The 12,995-nt window shown below is 39.9% G+C and overlaps 1 protein-coding gene across 3 annotated transcripts in view; it reads right to left on the bottom strand.

The window, feature by feature from the left end:
- The window catches only part of pik3c2b (phosphatidylinositol-4-phosphate 3-kinase, catalytic subunit type 2 beta), a 190,271-nt gene that overhangs the window by 58,223 nt on the left and 119,053 nt on the right, over positions 1 to 12,995 (bottom strand). For all 3 annotated transcript variants that reach the window (XM_043716445.2, XM_043716446.2, XM_043716443.2), the window contains exon 15: positions 11,954 to 12,096. In XM_043716445.2, coding sequence (XP_043572380.1) covers positions 11,954 to 12,096 — 143 coding nt within the window. The remainder of the gene's footprint in view (positions 1 to 11,953; positions 12,097 to 12,995) is intronic.

Here is a 12,995-nt window from a genome sequence, read left to right as displayed (position 1 = left end):
CATGAAAATGTTGACGCTTAGGTCCCTTTTATATCTTTCCCCCCCTCACCCTAAAACTATTCCTCCTAGTTCTGGACACCCCCCACCCTAGGAAAAGACCTTGTCTGTTTATCCTATCCTTGCCCTTCATGATTTTATAAACCTCTATAAGGTCACCCCTGAGCCCCCGATGCTCCAGGGAAAACAGCCCCAGCCTATTCAATCTCTCCCTATTGCTCAAATCCTCCAAACCTCTTGTTCAAGAGAGTTGAAGAAACAGGTCTTTAACTCAGAATGTTGCACCATGTTAAGGTTTATGGTACATTACCCTTGGTATGATAAAATATATTTTTAATGGAAAAGACTTAAGTTGTCTCTACAAATCTTCACAAATTTGGACCATGGTAGTTTTGACAAAGAAGTAATTTTCAGTTGTCTATTGCAAGCCAGCTGTTCCATGTCTCTGGTTTCACTAGCCCTTCCAACTGCAACTGCATCTTTCAAGCTGTGCTAAATACTTTCCTTTCATAATCATCATAACTGTGGTATCATTGCAGCTTCTCATCATTGCTGGACAAGAGGTGCTGAACTACAGGAACTATTTGAGCATTGCCAACCTAATAAAAGTGATCAATTACCACTACATTAATCCCATTGTTGCAAAGAAATATGGAAAACAAAAGCACAATTTCTCCAGTCTTGGACATGCCCTTCCTTTACCTCATGGCATTACCTTTCACCGTATGCTGTCCACCAGCAGTTGATCATTGCCATTTGCAGAATTATGCCTGGGGAGGGGAACTTAGGGTGACTGCAATCAGAAGTCAGGTTGGGGGAATCCAAACAATTTTCAGCTGGTGTCAGAGACAACGATCAAAAGCACCTACCCTGACTGATTTCATCAAAATCTCCTTATCTTCACTCCGATCTGGGGGTGGATGCTGGGAGCAGTATTAAAGTCTTTGCTTTCATTCTGGCTGAGATAACCCAATTCTGAGGATCAAACCCCAAGGCCTCCCCATTATTTATAGTTCAGCAGGAGCATTTTTAAATCGGATTTATTAAGGCCCCTTAGTTGTTGCTTAAACTACAACATGTTCTTCTGTAATGTATTTTGGGAGTGCAAAATGCTTCATAATAGTATCAAAAAAACAGAAACAACAAGCAGCGAAAGGACACATTAAGGCAGGTGACCAAAAACCTGGTCAACGAAGTGGGTTTAAGGAGAATCTTAAAAACAGAAGAGGTAGAAAGGCAGCGAGGTTTATGGGTGGAGTTCCAGAGCTTAGGGCCTTAGCAGATGAAAGCACAGGAAGGAACACTGGAAACACCAAAAATCAAAGATGTAGAGCAGATCTGAATAAGGAGCACATAGAGACATATGGCTGTAAATGTTATAAGTGATATAACAAGAACAAAGAGCAATTTGGCCCTTTGAGGCCCACTCCACCATTAAATATGATCATGGCCTCAACTCCACTTACCTGCCTGCTCTCTATAACCCTTCAACCATGAAAAATCTGCCTCCCCACTCCTTAAATTTACTTAATGACCGAGCATTCACTGTACTTTTGAATAAAGAGAGGAGCACAGAGGAATAGCTTCAATGATGGAAAACCAATAAATTACAGAAGACAATATTCTTTTACCTCATGGCTTTTCCGTGATTGAATTTCTCTATCATTCTCGCTTTGATAATTCACATTCATTTCTTTGAATTTAGCAATCACAGAATAATACGAATCATTAATATTTTGCTGACTTTCCCTGAAGCTTTTCCACTAACCTTTAGGAGGATGTTTCAGTTAATACAGGATTAGCATTACATGAAACATGAACTTATATAGCTTACAGCACTTTGCAGCAGCTAAAACATCAGAAGCACCACAACAAGAAACACACCGTGCCCAGTGCCCACACGCTCAACCCGACTAGAAGAGAGAATTGAGGGACTGAAGTGGGGAATAGCCACCTGTGAAATCTAAGGAGAGAATTTTTTTTTGTTAAATTTTAAGGTAGTATTGTGTTTACAGATACTAAGTACCCAGAGGTTGAGAGTTCAAATCTCATAATAGCAAATTTGAATGAAATAAATTCTAGAGGGCAGAAAGAAAATACGAAATTGCTATATTGCCATTAAAATCTACACCTCAAAGGAAGAGTACTTGACAGTCCAGCTCTCTGATATACCCATAGCTCCAATTGTAATTATTCGCATCTTAATGCCCTCAGATGTGGTCAGGACAACTTGAAATGGTTAACAAAATGCAGCTTAGCTAAAATCACGCACATCCCAAGGACACATTTAAACAAAAATTATTTTTATTTTCAACTTCAAAAAGATGAAATAAATCAAGTTGTTTGTGATGCTCTCAGGAGACGGAAGGGCTTTTCTGTCCTTCAGGATGAAAGGAAAGAGAAATGTGGCCACTAGAGTTAAAGCAAAATTCACAGGCACTTGTCAATTAAGCTATCTCTCCCCGAGTCCAGTTAAATGGCTGTATTGATGTTGGCCTGAGTGGTTCCGAGGAGGTAAGGGGGGGTGGGGGGGAAGGGAAGGGAGGTGATGGGGTTGCAGCTGGAGTGAAGCTGCATAAACAGGAGAAGTCAGGGATGATAGAGAAAGCAAAAAATATACAGGATTTTAATCAACCAATTAGGTGCACATGCATCATAAACTAATGGCACAGATATAAACTAAAATGCCACATGTAGATGGTTATGACACAACGTCTCTTGCGCTAACCACTATCATCGTTGCGGTCAACTCTGCTTTTTTCCTTTTTAAAATCTCACATTCTTCTCTTTGTTGAAAGGAAGCTTCTCTGTCAGGTCCCTGCAATGCTGCAGCACAGACCCAAAATCGCCCACACTAGGTGGCAGCCTATTCCACAAATAAGTCAACAACTCTTCAGTATCAAGAAAATATATCTTCATTTACCCTGCATTTACGTCAGGTACAGTCCTCTGCTTTGTTACAGTTGTGTATTTTGAAATCCTGGTCTTCCTAATATCATTTCCAAAGATACCTACAGTAAAATTGTTTGAAAGCACTGCAAAAAAGATTATTTCCAGCAATCCCCACCCCTTCTACTTTCTTCATACCAAGCACATGCGTTGGCTAGAATGGAGCTCCAGTAAATACTGCTATTTTATGCAAAGTCACCATAAGGTATGTAGTACCTGCTTGGGGAATTGTGAGAAAATTATACCAATTGGCACCTATGAACATTTGATGTGACTCTAACATTGCTAAGTGACCCATGCTTTTCCCCATTTTCCTGTATTACAACAGGGAATACCCTTCAAACGTACAGCTGTAAAGTGCCATAGGATGTTGTTATCGAAGATGCTATCAAAATGCAAGTTTTTCAATCCTTCACAGGTTCACTTTACAATTTGGCGTTTAATGTATGAAGAGAACCAGGTGGGGACCATGGAGAGGAACCCAGCTGGTGAGCAGTGAGCTGGACAACTCAAAGGCTCACATGTCTGCTTCTTCATTGTGAGCCCTTGGCCCTGTTTGTCAGCAGTTATTGGATTACACTCTTTCCCTGGCATATTATAGGCTGATCTAATTACAGCCCACAGGGCGAGTGCACAGACATCTGATCCCATCTCCTGTTTTAGTGACTTCCCTTAGCCATTTGATCTCTACAAAATGATGAAGGATTTAGTGCATAATTGCAGACTGTTGCCAACTAAGATTTGTACAGCTACCTGATGGTTAACAACTGCAGAAACCTATTCCACCAATTCACACACTAAAGTCATGGCCTGCCATTCACCCCAGGTTTCATGATTCTTAGGAAAATTGGAGAACGCCAAAAATAATTTACATCAGTAACCTAGTGTGTGCTGTCATCAGCCCCTCGTTCATGCAGAATGTTTAATAAGTAGAGATGCCAATGACTCTCCTATGATTACTCAGTAATGTAATTCCCACACAAAAACAGAATGGAGAAGGACATGAATTAGCTAACCATGCTATTAACAGAAATGTATGGAGGTTACAACATGAAAATAGGTCATCTGGCCCAACTATCCCAGGTCAGCCTTTAAATTCTGTCTGTAAGTTAGCTCACTGAGCTGGAAGGTTTGTTTTCAGACATTTCGTCACCATGACTAGGTAATATCATCAGTGAGAGTGTCTGGTGAAGAGCTGGTGGTATGTCCTGCCTCTCTATTTATTGGTCTTAGTTTCTTAAGGTGGGTGATGTCATTACCAGTTTTTTTTTGAAAAGGGAAGATAGATAGGATCCAAGTCGGTGTGTTTGTTGATGGAGTTCTGGTTAGAATGCCATGACTCTAAGAATTCTCATGCATGTCTCTGTTTCGCCTGTCCTAGATGTGTGTGATGTCCCAATCAAAGTGGTGTCCTTCTTTGTACATATGGAAACTAGAGAGAGTGGCTCATATCTTTTGGTGACCAGTTGGTGTTTATGTATCCTGGTGGAAAATTTCCTGCTAGTTTGTCCGATGTAGATTTTATTTTTAAAACAGTTCTTGCATGGTATCTTGTAAATGATGTTAGTTTTGCTGGTGGTATAATGGATCCTTTAGGTTCATTAGTCACTGTTTAAGTGTGTTGGTAGGTTTGTGGGCTACCATGATGCAAAGTGGTCTGAGTTGTCTGGAAGTCATTTCTGATATGTCTTTGATGTAAGGTAATGTGGCTACAGTTTTTGGTTGTGTTGTGTCTGCTTGTTTGGGCTTGTTTCTGAGAAATCGGCAGATTGTGCTTATTGGGTACCCGTTTTTCTTGAAAACGTTGTATAGGTATTTTTCTTCTGCTTTTTGTAGTTCTTGGGTGCTGCAGTGTGATGTAGCTCATTGAAATAATGTCTTAATGCAGCTCTGTTTGTGGGTGTTGGGGTGATTCCAAAATCTGTGCAAAATAAATTCATGGACAATCAGTGTTCCCAAGGTTCCTCACCAAGTATGGGTGTAGTCAGTAACTATAAAGATAAGGAATCTTTATTCCTTTGAATGAGAATTTGAAAAAATTCAGAATCCAACTTAGTTGGGATAAGGCATGAAGGGATGTCTAATGAAGCACTGAAATCAAGAATGGAATCTTCAGAACAATTTCAGATATTTACTGACATGTGCATTTATAAAATTTTCTATGTCCATCCAAAGTTTGGATGATATGAATAGATCACAAACAAACAAGGCAAGGGGAGGAACTGAAAACATCTGTACTACAGAGAGGAATTGGACACCAATATGAAGGAAGGGGAGAAGAAGGGATAACAATTTTCAGGAAAGGGAATATGTATTAAACATAAGGGTGGCACAGTGGCTCAGTGGTTAGCACTGCTGCCTCACAGCACCAGGGTCCCAGGTGACTATGCAAACTCCACACAGACATTCTCCCAGTGTCTGCTTGGGTTTCCTCCGGGTGCTCCGGTTTCCTCCTACAGTCCAAAGATGTGCAGACCAGGTGAATTGGCCATCCTAAATTACCCCATTGTGTTAGGTGCATTAGTCAGAGGGAAATGGGTCTGGGTGGGTTACTCTTCAGAGGGTCGGTGTGGATTGGTTGGGCCTAAGAGCCTGTTTCCGTGCTATAGGGAATCTAATATCTAAAATATTAATAACGATTTTTCTGAACAGTCAGGAAGTGAAAATAAGAAGAAAGATAAAAAAGACCAAATTTCAGTGATCAGCAAAGAGTTAAAGCTTGACCTCAACTGTCTAAACCTGACAATTCCTGCTTTTCTGGAAGGCATACATTAGACTCTGTACAGAAGTCCTTTCATGTCATTTTTAATAGATTCATTCATCCATAGAATGACTGAGTGGGTCTGTTCTCATTCAGATGAAGCAAATTTGAAAACAATTTTTTGTATGGTTCTTCAGGCTGGGTCATGCCATGTCTGCAAGAGGGAAGTGACCAGCTTTTGACTAGGGCAGAGAATTTCTTCTAACTTTGATCTTAGGATGTGAACACTTCACATATGGATAGCATTTATTGCCTATCCCAAATTGTCCTCAAGAAGGTGGTGGTGAGCTATCTTGTTGAACCATTGCAGTCCATGGGAGGTGTAGTTACATGCATAATGACTCCTATTGCTGTTTATACAACGGAGTAGATTGCCTTGCTATTTCAGACAGCAATCGAGTTCAATATTATTGTGGGTCTGGAGCCACACGTAGGTGAGGATGGCTAATTTCGCCCCTTCCAAGACATTAGTGAACCAGATGTTTGTTTTTTTTTACAGAAATCTGGTAATGTCACTCAATTATTATAGAGACTAGAAATTTATTCCAGATTAATTAATTAAACTTATATGTCCCCATCTGCGGTGGTAGTATTTGAACTCATGCCTTCAGAGATTAATGCAGGCTGTGGGACCAGAAATGTTACCTCAATGCTACAGTTGTTTATTGCTGTAAAGAAGGCAAGTGTCTTTATGGACATTCCTTTGTCCATGTGATCTCACAGACAGGTTTTGACCTTCTGAGACAAGGGGAGCTGCGAGCAATTTTGTTTTGTGTCCCTAGATCTTATATTGCCGTAGAAAGGTTGAGTGTCAGAAAGTGTTGAATGATCAATAGCTAGATTGACTAACTAGCTTTTCTCTGCCTAATAGCTGCCTACTTCAGCCTTTACAGTTCCTCAGAGAAATCACCAAACTGATGCAACACAAGGAAGAGCCATGTGGCTCACTGTGTTCATGCTGGCTCTAGGAACTACTCAGTTAGCCCTACACCCTTTCATCCATATCCAGTTGGTATTGTCCCTTTTAGCAGGGCAGAGGCATTTTTACCTTTTTTCAGGTTTGTATTGGAATCCTTTAGAAAGTTGCTGCAGAATCTTGCCTCTACTACCTTTCAAACAGTGTGCTCCAGAACATCGCAACTTGCTGAACAAAATCGTATTCTTCTGTCGACAATCTTAAATCTGTGCCCTCTGTTATTGACTCTCTTGCTAACGAAATTGATTCCCTTTATTTACCCCATCAAAAACCCCTCAGTTCCTGTTTTGCACTAATTTACCCATAGCACAATGCATCTATTCACTGTAAATCATACCAGACTTACCAATAACAACAATCTGCATGTATAAGTCTCGTTTAAAGTAGCAAAATGTCCTAAAGCACTTTACAGCAACATTAGCAAACAAAATCTAAAATTTAAAGACACTGGTGGTCAAAAGCTTGGTCTAAAAGTTGAGTTGAAGGAACGTCTTAAAGGATGAGTATGAGAATGGGGATGGGAGGGCAGGGCAGGGGAGTTGGGAAGAATAGGCAACTAAGGCACACCCAGGGGTAGTACAGTGACAGGCTGCACTATGCTCAACACACTGCATCCACTAACTTTATTGCAATTCATCAAACCAATACTTGTGCAAATTAGGTTGCAATACACCAAATAACTAATTGAGAGAGAATGTCATTGAGGAATTAATGTCATTTAGGATTGCTTTCTTTAAGAAAATAAAAACAGACTAAATATTTGCATGATAAGCCTGGTTTATTTAGGACGTGTATACTTAACAACTAATACAGCTCTGTGCAAAAAGGAATTTAAACATACAACTGTAGATCAGACAAGAAATACCACAGATGGCACTTTGGGTATGGTGGACAATGCATCTATGGGTTATGGAGCCTGTAACTATGGTATCATGGTTAACGAAGCCTGTGATTATGGAGACTCCAATAAATGAAGCAGCCCACAATTTGAGTCAAGTTGGATGATGTGGGCAATGTACCTTTAATTAATTAGAAATTATACCCAGATGTTTAGAATTGAAGTGCGGAATGTATTGTGTTGGAAACTAATCATATTGCAAAAATCTGATTAATTATGCATGGTAAAGTTATTTTCCAATGCCTCTGCGGATGGGGTGTGAATTTGGTTGACATGGAACAGAGGCAGTGAGTTAAAGGAGGCAGGGCGGTGGAAAAGGAAGGTGGGTGGGGCATGAAATTGACTTGGTCTATACTCGAGTACTTCAGTCAGCTATGGTTATAGTCATTGTTACGATATTCCACTAACAAGAGCTTGGGTATAAATACAACGTTGTACATCACTGAAACATCAGACCATATAAAACTTAGGAGGACGGTCAGATCGTTCAACCTTTCGAAAGTGCGCCATCATTTAATAAGATTACTGGCAATTTTGTTGTGGTCTCAACCCCACTTTCATAATTGCACTCATAATCCTTGACTCTTTTATCAATCAAAGATGCAGTTAACTCTGTCTTGCATAAATTCAATGACATGACTTCATTACATAGAACAGCACAGCACAGAACAGGCCCTTTGGCCTATGATGCTGTGCCAAGAGGTAATCCTAATGTAAAACAAATAACAACCTATGCACCCCTCAACACACTGCTATCCATGTGTACGTCCAGCAGTCTCTTAAATGTCCCTAATGACTCTGCTTCCAACACCACCGTTGGCAACGCATTCCATGCATTCACAACTCTCTGCGTAAAGAACCTTCCTCTGACGTCCCATCTATACCTTTGTCCTAATATCTTAAAACTATGATCCCTCGTACCAGTCAATCCTGCCCTGGGGAAAAGTCTCTGGCTATTGATTCTATCCATTCCTCTCATTATTTTGTTTACCTCGATCAGGTCACCTCTCTTCCTCCTTCTCTCCAGAGAGAAAAGTCCAAGCTTAGTCAACCTTTCTTCATAAGATAAGCTCTCCAGTCCAGGCAGCATCCTGGTAAACCTTCTTTGCACCCTCTCCAAAGCCTCTGTGTCTTTCCTATAGTAGGGCGACCAGAACTGGACACAATATTCCAAGTGTGGTCTCACCAGGGACTTGTAGGCTCTGAAACTCGATCCCCCTGTTAGTTAAAGCCAAAACATCATATTTTTTTCTAAACAACCCTAACCACTTGGGTGGCAACTTTGAGGGATCTATGTACTTGCACACCAAGATCCCTCTGTTCCTCCACACTGCCAAGAATCCTGTCTTTGATCCTATATTCAGCATTCGAGTTCATTGAGGAAGATAATTACTTTGAGGAAGATAATTTCACAGATGAACAGCCCTCAGACAAGAAAAAACATTTCCATCTTAAACTGTATCTCATATTTCTGATCTCCCCCACAAGAAAAGTCATCCTCCAATATCCATCCTTTCAAATCTTCTCAGAATTTTGTATGTGTTTCAGTAATAAATAGCAGTAGGTACAGGTTCAGCCTCTCCAACGTCTCCTTATTGAATAAGCACTTCACCCCATGGACGAGTGGAGTCATCTACTAGCTGTTTGCAATGAACCAATCTAATCCAGGACCTGACATTGAAATGGTTATGAGCAAGGAATGAAGGTGTAATGATAATGCCACTGAACTCATAAGCTAAGCTAATGCTCTGGAAACACCAACTCAAATCTCACAATGGCAGCTGGCCATTTTTCTTTTCTTAAAAAAAGGAGCTGTAAAAGTGCAGTGATACTGTCCCTACCTCTGGCCAAGAGGTCTGGGTTCAAGTCTCACCTGTCCTGGAGGTGTAGTATAACATGTCCAAAGAGGTTGATTAAAAATAATTAAAAGCGTTTTAAGGACAGCTTACACAGGCATGTTTAATTTCTCCCAAAATATAGAGGTTAATATTGATCTAATAGAGAATGTTAAGATGACTAAAAGGATTGATAGAATAAAACAAGAACAGATGGGTACGATGTTAAAATGAGAGCTGGGTCATTCAGCAGTAATATCTGGAAGCACTTCTTCACAGAAAAGGTTTTGGAAATTTAGAACTGGCTCTCCCAAAACTTGTTGACGTTGGGGTTTGTGTGCAACCACCAAATCTGAGCATGAAAGATCGTTTTTGAGGAAGGGTCACTCAATCCAAAATGTTAACTCTGATTTCTCTCCACAGATGTTGCCAGACTTTGAGCTTTTCCAGCAATCTCTATTTTTGTTTCTGATTTACAGCATTCACAGTTCTTTCGATTTTTATGAAAGATTGTTATTAGGCAAGAGTTTGAGGGTTACTGATACACTCATCAGCCACAATCTTACTGAAATAGCAGAACAGATTCAAGGGGCTGACTGGATCAAATCACCTTCCTTTTTCTGCAGTAGAAACCCTTAAGAATAAAGGACTGAGCGGGAGAAGGAACAAATCAAACCAGCCAGGATTCTGACTCCTAATCAGTAACCAGTATTCTCTATTGTGTAGGAGACACTTATTAAAATACACAGAGCTTGGCTGATAAAGTGTGAGAAAATGATTTGATGTTGGACACTGCACACACAAGAAATGGTTAAAGGTGGGCTTTCCGCGTGCCCATGACATATACACAGACAAAACAAGAACTGCACTGCCTCTTTACGGGATGCCTTCCGTTGTAAGCAAGTGACGGAGTGAGCAAAATAAGATATCCCGAGGAAAAAGGTCATTTTCCTGTCATTTCCTTTGCTGCTCACAGCTGTGATTGTTTTCTATCCAAAAACCTTTTTAGTGAGTGGGGAGGGATAGATGGTGTGGCTGTGGCTGGCGTATCAGATAAAAGTAGTGTGGTGGACTTTAAATATCTCATGGGGCTATTTGATGAAAAACGAGAGAGTTTTTCCACTGTTCCATCAATACTCAACTCTCAAACCAAAACAACCATTACAGATTATTTAGTCATTTATCTCACTTGCTGCTCACAAACTAGTTGCTCTGTGCCTACAAAATAATAGTGACTACATTTAAAACACTTTGGGATCCTCTCAGAACTTGAAAGATGTTATATAATTGCAAGATGGCTGTCTTTCAAATTGTTAGTTCCAAGTTTTAATACTTCAAATGCCCTTCATTTGAGCTATATTGATGAGAGTAGTAGCTATGATCCACTTAATTATGCTAGTTTCAGACTCAGTGGAGTTTAACATGAGTTGTTCTACTCATCAATTTTCTCCTCTTTTCCCTTCTCGTGAAGATGGTGACCCCATTTTGGGGCATGTATCCTGTTCTTGTGCCTCATCTACGTAGCTATAATTCATATTCAAGCTGTCTGCTGTTCAATATTGCTGCCTTGCATTCACATTCTCACCCAAAGCAATGCAGAAACTGACAAACACACAAACAAGATTTTGCTGTTTAATCCAGATGTATAACCTTGAGCTTTCAGTTGTTTGTTGTGTTCATTCTTATCCCACTCCCAAGACAACCTGTTCTCAGTCTTCTACACTGTGCTACAGCAGCCTAAGACAAACTGTGAGAATAGTATAGATTGGGCCCTTTATATCCTCCAGCTTCAACATGGAGTTCTAGTTTATATTGCTAGCACTGCTTCCACATTCTCAGATTGACTGTGGTAATGGTTCTACTGTAAACACTTATACCATTGCTAACCCTCATCCTTTGTTTCATTATTTTCCCCCTCTGCCTTGCACAACAATCCTTTTCGCTTTTTTTTAATGCATGTGCCCTCCACATTATCCCAGAATTCTCCCTTTAATCTTTCTACTAGTCCTCTTCAAACCCAACCTCTGCCCCTAGCTCTGAAATTGTTCAAAAATCCATGTTAAATCTCATGTTTTCCAACTCTGATGAAAGATTATCTGCCTAAAATTTTGTTTTATTTGCTCCACAGCTGTTGCCTGACCTGCTGAATGATCCCAAAAGTTTGAGCTAAAATGAGGGAGGCATGGTGAAATAAAACACTTTAGTGCATTAGCCGGTTTCAGATCACCCCCCAAAAAAAAAAAAAGGATGAACCTGATTTGAACCAAACTAAATTGCTAGATTGCTCTCTCACAACAGCATGACAATGACTGAAAGCAAGTGGAAGTGTTAGAAGAGGATTATAGTTATTAACTGGAAACATTTTGAGACCAAGAGATGTATAATTGGGAACGTCCTAATATTTGAAATGCGTTGGATCTTATACTCTTGGAAGTTCCAAGTACGACTTTGGCATGGCCAACCACCAACATCTGCTCTTCCATTTCCTCACACTATACCAATAGTAGTCATCAGTATTATCATAACAAAGCTCTTACCAGAAGAGAGACTTCTTCTGCATCACTTCCTTCAGTCGCTTCCGTGATGTATCATCCAGGCTATTGAAGTCATACTTGGGACTGAATTCCGCTGGGGGAGGAGTTATAAACTTGACATCAAATGCAGAAGAAGGAAAGTCAATCTGAAGATAAAGAGAGGAAATGTCATACCTCTTTAGAAGATTATAAAACATTTCTTTTCCTTATATTAAGCAAGTGGTGAAGCAATGAATCAACCTCATTAGTTCAGTTCGACTCAGAGTCAAATTCCTGTGAAATACAGAAATTTATGAGCTGGAAACAACCAAATAAATACCTCCATTCTTATACAGCACCCTCGATAGGAATGGAACCTTAATATAAAAGCATCTGTTCAGAGGCCTTATGTGAGGTGGATAATGGTCCACCATGATTTGACATACAGCTGGCGGCAAAACAAGGCTTCAATTATCACTCTCCTCACCATACTGACTGCTGTATTTGCCTGCACAACAACAATGACTGCACTTTAAAAGTCACTCATTAGCTGCGAGGTGTGTTGGGATGCCTTGAGAAAATAACAAAATGCTTCTTAAATACAAAGCTTGTAAAAATACTCAGTATCCATTATTCCAAGATTTTGAACAGAAAATACAAAAATTATTTATCATGAAACACCTTACTAAATTTTTTGTAAATATCTAGAATTCAAACTGATCAAGGATTTTGATCACACTTCTCCCAATCCATTCTTTCAACATTAGCAGGTGGGGCGGTAACTAGAGGGCATGGATATTAGATAATTAGTTATAGAACCAGATGGGATATGAGGAAATAATTCATTATGTAGCAAGCAGTTAAGATCTAAAATGCACAGCCTGAAAGAGTAGCAAAGTGCATTTTATAGTAACTTTGTAAAGGGAATTAAACGTGTATTTGAAAAGAAAAAAAATTGAAGAAAAGGTGCAGGGGTATGGGACTAAGTAGAAGACTCCTTAACACATACAATGAGCCAAATGTCCAGCATGCACTCCACCCACCAACCTTTTTACATGCAAGGTGC

The sequence above is a fragment of the Chiloscyllium plagiosum genome, unplaced genomic scaffold, assembly GCF_037043375.1.
Source record: "Chiloscyllium plagiosum isolate Xiang-an unplaced genomic scaffold, Cpla_swu_hap1 HiC_scaffold_26, whole genome shotgun sequence".
NCBI lineage: Eukaryota > Metazoa > Chordata > Chondrichthyes > Orectolobiformes > Hemiscylliidae > Chiloscyllium > Chiloscyllium plagiosum.
The sequence above is the reverse complement of the archived record's forward strand: the minus strand, read 5'-3'. Positions and strand labels throughout refer to the sequence as shown.